The 12,043-nt window shown below is 40.1% G+C and overlaps 1 protein-coding gene across 5 annotated transcripts in view; it reads left to right on the plus strand.

Annotated features, from left to right (window-relative positions):
• The first annotated feature begins 4,526 nt into the window (after window positions 1–4,526).
• The window catches only part of TOPAZ1 (testis and ovary specific TOPAZ 1), a 100,728-nt gene continuing 93,211 nt past the window's right edge, over window positions 4,527–12,043 (plus strand). The window contains exons 1-3 of one of the 5 annotated variants that reach the window (XM_042955510.1): window positions 4,527–4,831; window positions 5,401–5,462; window positions 5,787–7,864. In XM_042955510.1, coding sequence (XP_042811444.1) covers window positions 4,621–4,831; window positions 5,401–5,462; window positions 5,787–7,864 — 2,351 coding nt within the window. In that variant the 5' untranslated portion in view covers window positions 4,527–4,620. Of the gene's footprint in view, window positions 4,832–5,400; window positions 7,865–12,043 lie in introns of all 5 variants that reach the window. The other 4 variants (XM_042955512.1, XM_042955511.1, XM_042955513.1 and 1 more) reach the window with 4 other exon arrangements.

The raw sequence follows: 12,043 nt of genomic DNA on the forward strand, positions 1-12,043 counted from the left end.
GGTGGAAGCTGCACCACAGTAAGCCTGACCAGCAAGAGATGGAGTCTCAAAGAAGATGCAGCTGGTGTCTGATAGGTAGCCTAAGGTAGAGAAAATATCCCTTCTCCATTTTCCTACCAGTGTCCTCCATTGGCCAAATCTCACCCAAAGCCAACTGACCCAGGAGTGTGGAAAACACCCCTATGATTCAGAACAGGGCAGAGGAAGGGTGTGGAATTACTCTGAGTACAAACTGGCCAGTGACTGGTATGTTACAGAGTAAAAGTAATACTGTCAAAGCTGATAAATATTAGTAATAGAGAGGTCTTGTAGTCTTCTGGATGTTTGTAGAAGTAGACCATGGATCTGTAGGGCTGGCTTCATGGGCACATGGGCTGTGTAGTTCCACAAGGCCAACAAATTATGTAGCCAGTTCTGTGCATTAATAACCTACAGCTGTAGTTGTGGAATGTAGAGAATGTGGTTCTGCTGTCATCCTTCAAGGATAGAGCTAGGACCTACCACACACAAAGGACACTGGAGAAGCAGTGACTCTGAAGTTGACTTTGAGGGCTGAACAGTAGTGTCAGTCAGGATCCAGGGGCAAGGGGAAGGGGTTAATAGAAAAGGGTAGGGGACTAGAAGAGAAAGGACCCCAGACTCTCACAGAGGGCTGATTCTGTGTGGACTGAGATATAAGCCAATAGGTATGGGTAAATATTCTCGTCTACCTTCTGAACTCCCAAGTGTGTGAGATCTGCCACTAGGAATATTGAATCCTTTTTTGGTAAACAACTGTGCCTGTCCTTTCCAGAAATTACCAAGCACAATGAAAGGATTATGATAATCATTTCACAGAAGAGAACAAGAGATCCATGAAAACTTGTATAAACACACCTAATCTCCTATGGTTTTCTGTGAAAGCAGTTTGGTATGGGGAATTTAAAATCTGTAGTAAAGATTAGAAATTTCTTATTCAGAACACTCAATTGCTTGAATTTGCAATTTCCTATGCTACTAAACTCTTCCCATTCTTTTTTTATGCATTGCTTAACAGTTATGGGTCATAAAAGTTTTTAAATTCTTGGGTCTATAGCTGTATTTAAGATCATCTGTTTTTATTCAGACCAAAGAAGCTGGATTCTTGAATTTTTATCTTTTATTTTATTGAGATCTTAGTAGCAAAAAAATATTTTGTAGGCAATAAATGTCAGAATTATATAGAATCTATCTTTTGACATATTGAGGTTTTTGTTTAACAAATCAACCTAATGTTTACAACCTGCTAGGCATTTGTTCTAAGTGCTTTACAAATATTTGCACACAAAACTCTACACATCTTTAGTCCTCCACTGGGGCTCTTTAACAAAAATATTAGTAAGAGAAAAACAGTTTAATGAATACAGTGTACATCATGCAGGAGAAACCTCAACAAAGGGTAACTCAAAGTGATGGCTTAGAACTCTGGCCTATAAGATGCTATCATCTTCAACAAAGAACAATAACTTTGTTTAGAAGTGGCAGGACAAAGGAAAATGGTTTTAGTCTTCCTAGGGTGGCAAACTGCAGGAAGATCAATATATGGGAAGAAACTAATGGAGTAAGGTTTATTTGAAAATTCCTCTAGTACCAGCTCTATGATGGTAAAGTCTAGAGTCATCTCCAGTAAAGCAGAATTTACATCCTGCCTTTAGGCAGAGGGCAAGGGGAGGGAGGTAGAGAAAGCTTTTTCTGTATTTGCTACTTCCTAATTGTCTTTAGCTCCAAATAATTTTTATGTCAAAGAGTCATATTTTGGGTAACATATTTGGTTTCTTTCAGGAGACACTATTATTTCATTCTACAGGTGAGAAAACTGAGGCACAAAGTGAACAAGCATGTAGCCTGAATTCCCTAAAATAGCTTTTCCTATTCTGTTATTCTTAAACTGGTTTCCCTTTTACTGGGGGTTTTTCACAAGAAGAAAGAAACAAGGGAAGTTTCTAGATCATTTACACCTCCTTTACCCGAGTTCTATTTTATAGAAGCTCCTAAGGATACTCCTCTTAAACTGCTCATCCAAACTGCCATAGTAGTCTGTGCATCATACCTACCAGCCTTTAACGTCCACACACATTGTGTTAAAAATCACCAAGTTTATCTTAAAACATACAAAATGCAAAGATTAACAGAAGGTATCTGCCCTGAAAGAGATAGAAAGAGCTGAAAGCAATGTGTTAGCAGGCAGGCAGGAATACCTGATGCTCCTTGCCTCCAACACACACACACACACACACACACACACACACACACACACACACACGTAAGGAGAAGGGTAGCAGGGAAGCTTCCTTGAGGGGTGACCCTCATACTAAATCTTGATGGAGAATATGTAGTTCACCAAGCAGAAAAGCAAAAAAAGAATTTCCAGGACTAGCATGTAAAGACGCATAAGCATGACACAGCATATAAAGAGCAGGATATGTGTGGTGTTAGAAGATAGTTTTCCAAAAAAAAAAGATAAAGTCATGACTCTCATAGAGATGTAAAAATGAACTTGTGCTAACTTTCTCTCATTAGGCAGATTTTATAAATACCAGTTCAAAGGATAAGTCTAAAACGCAGACACACAGATCAGGAATATTGAAATGAATGTGCCAATTGAGGCAAAACTGGCTTCTTCCACAGTGAGAGTGGGAAGTCAACTGAGGCTAAGACAGGATTTGCATGTCCAGAGACCATTATTTTGTATTGCTACCACTTATTTTAAAATTAGTAAGATATGTCCCATAGAATCAGAATCAGATAATGCAGAAGGGTGACTCCTACATATAGTTTTCCACTGAAGCACAACTTTTCCCCTACAGGGACAACAAGAGACAAAATTTGTTAAATATTCAGTGGCCACAGGAGAGAACCATAAAAGGTTTGGACTTCTTTCTGCTAGTTTTAGTCTCTAAGTAAAGGAGGTTCATGAAGGACCAACCTGGGAATGCCAGGATCTCTGACATGGGAAGGGCAGGGCAAGGGCTGGCAGCAGGTGGAAACCTCACTGAAATACCACAAGTGGCACCTGCCGGACACCAAGACCTGACCTTTACCTCACACCTGTTTGTATTCACTGACCTTTGTTCCACATTTTTCCTTAATCTCTTTTTTCCAGCTCATCTCTTAACTTGGGTAAATGGGAAGTGAAACTTCCCTTCAGCCATGGCGACTGCCCTAAGACCTCCAGCCAGCCCAGGCCACCCAGACCAGTTTGAATTTAACTTCTGACTCATGCTTGTGCAGATGGACCATGTTATGACCTCTAGAATAACTGATGATTACCTTAACTCATCATAATACTAAAATCCCCACCCAAGAGGGGCGTCTGGCTGTCTCAGTTGGTTAAGCAAGTGTCCGAATTCAGCTCAGGTCATGATCTTGTGGTTCATGAGTTCGAGCCCCGTGTCCTACTCTGTGCTTACAGTTCAGAGCCTGGAGCCTGCTTCAGATTCTGTGTGTTATGTGTCTGTTTCTGCCCCTCCCCTGGTCACACTCTGTCTCTCTCAAAAATAATAAACATTAAAAAATAAATAAATAAATAAATAAATAAATAAAATCTCAACCCCAGAAGGATCCTCAGCCTCATTTATATAACAAACAACGTATGTATAGGCATGTTTCCTTAAGGCACATGGACAACTTCTACCTACCCCACATATGATGACAAGGCTTCCCTATCTAAATATGCAACTTAACCCTAAATGAAAGGAACCCATTCACCCGTGTTCTTGGAGTCATGGCTTTGGAAGCCACTCCCTATTATCTCCTTATTTGCTGCAAATGAACTTTTCTTTGCGTGACAACTCAACCTGGTGCAGTTTCTGGCTCACCAAGTAGCAAACTCAAGGTTGGTTTGGTTACCTAAGGACAGAGGCATGAATACAATTTAGGAGGCTGATGCCGTGGGTCAAATTCTGAGAGCCAGGCCCAAAGTAATGGCAAAGAGCAGAGAGAGTGGCTGACAAACACAGGAAGTAGAATCAAGCAGATGTAATGAATGTGGCTGTGGCGAATGAAGTGGAAAGGAGTGGTCTCTGATCGTTTCTAGATTCTCGGCTTACACAAATGGGTGGACAGTGGCACATCCACCAACACAGGAGGAGGAAGCTTGTCGAGGAAGGATTAAGCTCAGTTTTGCACATCTGGAGCTTGAGGTGTCTATACGGTATGTGGGTGACTATATTGAGAAGGCTGAAGGAACGGGACCCCAGAGGACGGGACGGTTAGAAGCCACTGGCTGACACTCATCTTTGCCAGTGGCTAGTCAGGAGGGGCAGCAGGCGAGAGAAAGGGCCCCCAGCGGCTGCTGGAGGTTCCGGCCTAGGAAGGCGACTCGGGCCACAGACCCAGGCAACGAGGCCCTCACGCGTAGGCCGCACCTGCTTGGGGCACTTCCGCCCGTTGGGCCCCGCCCGTCCTGCCCGGGGGGTAGCGCGGGCCCCACTTCCGCTTCCGCCCCGGATCCAGACTGCAGGCGGGCGGCACGGAGCGGGGCTGAGGGCGGTAGGAGCTCCGCGGCGGGAGGGGCCTTCGCGCGGCTGGTGGGCTCCTGTGAGTGGGTGCGGCAGGCCTCGGTGGGCCTTGGCCGTGGACTGGGCTGGCCGCCTAGGGCGGATGCGGCCGCCGCTGCCCTCGGGCCCCGCGGCGGCCCCCGGGCGGGAAGGCGACGCGCGAGGCCTGAGGAAGCGAGGCCGGCGGCCAGGGCCAGGCGCAGCGGGAAGTTGTGGCCCTGAGGCCACGGGACGCGAGGAGAGCAGGCGGAAGAGGAGAATGGTGGCCCGAGCGTCTGGGAGAGAAGAGGTGGAAAGTGACAAGTCGGGTGAGGGTGAGGCGTATGGGACTGGGAAGGCCGAGGTGAGGCGGCGGGAGGAGGGCCAGGGTTGGCGGGGGTGGGGGGCTTCGGGCCGCTCAGACCCTCGGGGCTTAGCCTTAGAAGCAGCGAAGGAGGCGGAGCTCCCCTTGCAGCCGGGAGGACCAGTGAGAGAGGCCTCCTAGATGGCCCGCATTCTAGCGTTTGCATCTCAGCCTGCCCCCGTGTTGTTTCACACGAGTGTGTAACTTGAATTTGCATTGAGCTTTACCGATGCGCGTGATTGACCGGGAGGCCTTGGTCAGAATTACTTTCAGAGGAATTCCTATTAGTGGTCCCTTTTGGCTACTGTGAAGTGATGTTGATGCTAGCGATTATTCAGCTGGCTTGGAATTTATACGGGTTTGTATGGAGTTCCTTAGCGGAAATTAGGTTTTTCATTTGAAAACAGAAGTGTATTCCCATACAGCTAGCTATTCAGGGAAATAAATGTGGATGGCTTCACAGTTTTTTATTTTAAGTGGTGTTGCTTTTTCCTCCTCAATATAAAAATCTTTTCTGGTATGTTTTGTTGTTTTGATCAGCCAAGGAAAAAAGAAAAGCCACTGAAGCTTCAAGTGATGATCCACAGCCAGGGATTGACCTGGTAAGAAAGGAATCATTAACCAGTTTGGAATCTTTCCAAACAGTGGAGTGCAGTGAAGTTCAAAGTATGGCTTTCTTGCAGTCTTTGGGTAAGGAGAGTTTGGTAGAAGGTATTAAAAGAAGAATTCAAATTAAAAAACTTAAAAGCTTAGAGAGCCCCCCTCTCAAAATAACTGACAGTAAGGCTACACAAAATATTAAGGTTGAATTCCAAGATGAACTGTACAAGAATACTCCAAAATATTCTTGTAACAGCTTGTCACCTGGAGTAGAAAATAATTCCGTTTTAAAATTACATGATTACAATTTTTTCCCCCATTCCAAGGGTTGTAATGATGGAAATAACCTTGCATATAAACCTGATGGTGGATGTATGCACGTTCCAGAAAATTCCTCGAAGTTAAAGAAAGAAAACCTCAGGAGTCTTGCAGATAAGAGTGACACAAATAATATTCCCCAGCTCTTACAGACTGAAGAACACTTAATGGGAGTAAATAGGTTATTATTTGAAGAAGCTGATTTACACCAAAGTAAAATTAATGGCTTGCTTTCCTGCCTTCAAAATGAAAAAAATAAATATTCAATAGAGGAGAACCATATTGGGAGAAAACCCAGGAAAAGGATGAAAGTGTCTGAAAAAGGAGATGAAATGGTTATTGAGATGAACTGCTGTAATGTGTATAACAAATCTGAATTGGTGTTACAAGACAACCAAACAGGTGCTGAGGGCAAAGGAGCAGAGACTTTAGAGGCTAAAAAAAGTCCTTTAAAAGTTTTGAGAAAAGTAAACCATAATACACTCTCCCCAATGGATCATTTATTAAGTCTTCCAGAAATAGGAAAAAATACAAGTCCTGAACATCATGTAAATGCTATGTTTCAGAAAACCCTTGAGCCACTTGTGGAAGAAGAAACAAAGAACACTTCAGAGCCCTTAGGATTTAAAGGCATGGAGCCGGAAGAGTATTTTAAGTCAATGCAAAGCTCAGTAGTGAAATTATCTAGTGATTGCCATCTTACTGAAAAGAGATCTTCACGGGAAGACTTGAGAAATGAAGCTGAAGAATCGAAGTCAGGCTGTCACAGAACAATACCGATGACTGGTAAAAGAACTTGGCCTTGTTATTCATGTGCTAGAATATCTGCCCAGTGTTGGAAAAAGTCTTCCTTGCCAGATTCAAATAACTTTCTTCCTGGGTCTCAGCAAAGTTTTAGGCAAGATGATTTTCTTAAACACCAAACAAATCAAACTCACTTAATTGATTCTAAATTATCATTACAGAGTACCATAACAAAAACAAATGGTGAATCTTCAAGCAAAGAAAAATTGAATTCTAATTTAAGTTGTTTGTCTTCAGTCTCTGCAGTAGAACCTACTTTGACGATTATAAAGGAACCTACAATTGATGATGGTAAAAAGATGAAGTCAGAGGAATGGAGCAGAAGTGGGTCAGAGGTAGTTTCTAATACTGATGAAGATACTCCGCTAACTAATGTGACTCAAAACTTAACAGGAAGTAAAAAAAAAGATAGAGGGAATTTAACAAAACTTAATTTGACAGTGGCTTCACAGGATGGCCAGGAAGCAAATAACTCTCTAGGCAAAACGATTCATCGAAAAGCATGCATTGCTAAGCAAACACTTGTGGTTCCAGACTTGGTTAAAATATTGAACACAGGAAGACTGACTAATTTTAAAATTCCATTACTTAAGAATAAAACAGAAAAAAGAAAAGAAATAAATGCCAGGTCATCAGAGAGAGATGCATATAGTCCCCTAGAACTTCTTGACAATTTATCTGGAGCAGAGGTAAGACAAAGTAGGAGTAAAGAAAATGTCTCCACAGTAACATCAGGACCTCAGTCTTTGAGTATACAAAATAGTGTAACTCCAGTGCAAGCTGATTCTGACTCATGTATGTGTAAGAATTCCTGTGGTATTTCTCCAAACTTTTTAAAGGAAAGCAATGATACTAAACCATCTAACTGCATCTCTGAACCAGGCAATATTATTTCTAATAAGGAAGCTGTTTCTCTCACAATTGAAAGAAATAGTTTTTCTTGTGATCTTGGGTGTATGGAGAAAAGTTGTGCCTTCTCTAATAAACAAGAAACATTCAAACCAGTTTTCTCTGAAGTTAGTGGTAGAGAAATGACTAAGAACTTTTCAGAAATTAAAATGGGGTTTCCAGATATTCTGAAAGCATATGAAGATGATGTCCTCTTAATTGATGTCATTCAAGATGACCCAGATCTCTTTGGGGTCTCCAATGAAGGGGAGCTCTCATTTACTTCAGAGGTCCCTATGATAAGCCAGGATCCCGTTGTTGCCGAAGAGCACCAATCAACAGACTCTAAGCACGTGGAACTTCCAGAAAAAAAAGAAACAAGTGATGACTTGAGGTATGCATGTTAAAGTATGCCTTTTGGTGCAGATTATTGTTGGGGGTTTCAAAAGCACTTTCTGCTCTTAGGTATCACTGATTTATTCAGTGATCATTGAAACTCCATTATGTTTTTAATACAGTTATTTACTAAATGTAATATAACACATTACTGCTGAAACCTGGAAATGTCATTATGCTAAAATTTAGAGTCAAAATAAAGCAATTCTATTTTGGATATTATGGGCACATTAGCAGTTCAGAATTTAAAATGGTGATTTGTAAATTTCTGACACTGATGCTTTCAAAAGTCAATTAAATTTATTTTCCTATGTTCTTAAATTATTACAAATATGCAGATATACTTTTATTTCAGCCAAGTTACTAAGAACAGTACTGTACATTTTAACCCATTTTCTGTGTCTTCCTTATTAGATAAAAAATTCATTTTTCAAGGAACACAGAAACCTTGGAAAGGTTTATTTGACATATTTAGGACTTGAGAGTAGAATCAAAAGTTAAACCACTTTTCAGAAGAAAATGGCGTAAAATTTTTCTCATGGTTCTACTTTTAAGGTGATGGTTTTAAATGATGGTTTAGTCCCCAAAGAGGGCAGTTTTGCCTAAGGCAACTGTAAATGGAACCAAGTAGTAACCTTCATGCTCAGGAATTTGGTCTATTCTGGTTGATCCAAATTTTATTTTATGTTATATCATATTTTACTAAATTTTTATGATTCTTCAAGCTCTAATCTATACGTTACAACACTTGAATAATGCAGTGTTTTGTGAACAGACTCAAAAGAAAACATGAAAACCCTTTCCACTAAGATTCAGTGTTACATTACTTAAATCTCTTTGGTATTTATACATTTTACTTATAGTTATTTTTGTGATATATTCTTGATGTTTTTAGTGTTCCAAGAACTTTTTTTTAAATTTTTTTTTTTAATGTTTATTTATTATTGAGAGACAGACACAGAGCATGAGCAGGGGAGGGTTAGAGAGAGGGGGGAGACACAGAATCCGAAGCATGCTCCAGGCTCCGAGCTGTCAGTACAGAGCCCAGCGCGGGGCCCGAACTCACAAACTGCGAGATCATGACCTGAGCCGAAGTCGGTCGCCCAACCGACTGAGCCACCCAGGCGCCCCTCAAGAGCTTTTAACTTATCAAATAGAGTACTTTCTGTTTGCCAAATGGAAGACTAAGCTTTATTATGTATTTTTAGCAGTATAATGAGATAGGATGATAGTTTGCCCATTTCAAAGATGGAAAAAGAAAGATGACAAGTTGTCACTTGTCTAGGGTCACACTGCTAATAACATAATCTGGCTATGAACTGAGGCCTGTCTTACTTTAGAATTAGTGCCAAAAAAAGAAAAAATTTAATGATTAAGAACTTGACCTTTATAGTCTTTATCGGTTTTTAATCTTCTTGCCGCCTATCAGCTATGGGACCTTTTAGGCAAATTATTTTACCTTATCTGTTAAAGGGGAAGATACTTGCTTCTGGATTGTGTGGGTTAAATCAAAGAGGAGATTTTGGTTTTAGCATGGCACTGAGTGAGGAGTAAGGGTTCAAAAGGAGGTAGTTAATGAAGGTGATTTTAACTCTTGGTATACCACACTTCTTTTGAGGAATACAAAGGGAAATTAGAGCAAATCCTGCATTTAAATAGAGCAGACATCTCCGTTAGCTAATAAGATGTTGACAGTAAGCTACCACCAAAGGTAGAAAGAAATGTGAATTGTTAGGAAGTTTGTTTTCTATTCTTTTTTTTAGAATAATGGCTGATTTTGAAAAAAGTGATACATGTTCATTACATTAAAAGTATAAAAGGGGGGTAATCCTACCATCCAAAATAACAAATCAATTGCTAACAATTTGTAGTCATCATTTCAGACATCTATTTAGGCATATGCATAGACATATTTTAGAAAAATTATATTGTTATTTTTTAGTAAAAATATTTAATTTTATTTATTCTTGATTGAGGGGAAGGGGAACTAAAATGAAGCTAAAGGGATTGCTGAAACAATATACTTCTGTATCACAAGAGATTAGTTTCGAAAAGTCTCTCTCTAAAGTTAATAAGAGATATTTAATAGCTTGAATTTTATCATGACTTTTAAAAATTATGTTCTAACTTCAGACAGCAGCATTTGCTTTCCAAACATGAAAGATGAGCATAACTGTACACTTTGGCTTTTCTACCAGGGTTGCCCCCAACTTTTGTGTTTTAAAAAAATGTTTTATATTGCTAAGCTTTGTGTCATTTACATTTTCTTCAGTAATCTGAATTCCCAAAGACTCTCTTAAGTTATATATTTAAATTGATTCAGTCCCTACCATTATTCTTTGTACTTTCCTCTGCTTTGGCTATTTTGATTCATTTCTTAGTTGGATAGATTTCAGAGCAGTTTTTTTCAAGAAGAGTTCATGATTGCTGTGTTCTTTAAGATCTTGGATACATAAGAACAACTATTGTGTAGGCAAAATTGGGTATAAAATTTTCAGTTTATGTTTTTCCTCTTTACAACTGTATGGTCATTCCAGCCTGCTTTCTGACTTCGTTGTGAAGTCTGAAGCCAAACCTAATTCTCCCATCATTCCTCTCTCAACTGCCACTGCTGCCTTTTCCTCCTAGCCCTTCCCCCACTCCTCCTCCTCCCTTTCCACTTCGTCTTCCTCCTATCAGCTATCAGTTGTTTCTCTTACTTTCTGTCTTGGGATTGGTAATTATGTGTCAGTTTTTCCTGGACAAGGTGAACCATTTTGGTTTGCAGTATCAAATTTACTTCAGATAATTTTTCTGATTGTCTTTGAACCTCATTTCCCTTTATTTCAAAAGTGCCAATTATACTTTTATTGGCTTTTTTTTTTTCATATCTCCTTCTGAAATTTTGGTCTTCAAGTAAACTTGAAAATTTCCTCAGTTGTTATTTATTGTATTGTATTTTTTTTAATTTGATTTTACTTTTTTAGAGAAAGTGTGAGCCGGGGAAAGGGGCAGAGGGAAAGAGAGAGAGAGGGAGAGCAAATCTTAAGCAGGCTTCATGCTCAGTGCAAACCCGAATGTGTGGCTCATTCCCATGACCCTGGGATCATGACTTGAGCTGATATCAAGAGTCAGACACTCAACTAACTGAGCCACCCGGGTGTCCCCTCAGTAGTTATTTTAATATTTTTTCTGCAATAGAAATACCCCTTTTTTAATCATCCACAGTGCTAGGATCAACCTTAATGGGGAAAAATGGAGGTATGATAAACAGAGGGTCTGCTAATAGTTGGACACAAAGTTGTTAATGATTCTAGAACTAAATGAAGCTTAAAATATAATTTCAAATTTCAAAACTGTCCCTTTCATCAACCAGTTTTTGGTTCATATACTACTTTTTCCTCTAAGACACTAAGAGGTTGAAGCCTGTTAGACCGTGTTTGTATTTTACAGGAACAGAACTTAACGATGGGAGGGTTAGGGGGCGTCTGACTGGCTCAGTCAGTTAAGTGGCCAACTTCGGCTCAGGTAATGATCTCGTGGTTCATGGGTTCAAGCCCTGCGTCAGGCGCTGCTGTGCTGACAGTTCAGAGCCTGGAGTTTGCTTCAGATTCTGTGTCTCCCTTTCTCTCTCTGCCCCTCCCCCACTCTTACTCTGTCTCTCAAAAAATAAACACTAAGAAAAGGGTTTTTTTTAAATAATTTTAAAAAAAAAGTATGGGAGGGTTAGGGCAGATACTGTCAGAAGCTCTGGACTGCTTCTTACTGTTAAAACATAGTCAAACCTGAATTGATTCAGTTGTTGGAGGAAGTGTTCTCAGACTTGGTTAGGGAGAATTTGTAAGATGTGTAAGTTATGTTAGAATGCTTATTCATTTTTGATCTCTACAATGGATAGAGTTCATTTTAAAACCCAAATTATCAGAAGCATATTGGAACTAATCCACTAACACTTGAACTGATGAGCTTGGTAATGCATAATTTTTGACAACGATAAAACTTTTGAATTAGCCTGTAAATACATTAGCCTGAGATTGCCTATAATAGTGCTGACCTAGAACGTAGGATTATCTTCAATCACAATTTTATTATATTCTAAGATATAAGTTGAGTGATATCATACAGTGGATCATTGAGATTTTAAGAATCTGCCAAGCATTCGAGGGAATTACTGTGTAGGTATGGAGGAAAAATCAAT

The sequence above is a fragment of the Panthera leo genome, chromosome C2 (genome assembly GCF_018350215.1).
Source record: "Panthera leo isolate Ple1 chromosome C2, P.leo_Ple1_pat1.1, whole genome shotgun sequence".
Lineage (NCBI taxonomy): Eukaryota > Metazoa > Chordata > Mammalia > Carnivora > Felidae > Panthera > Panthera leo.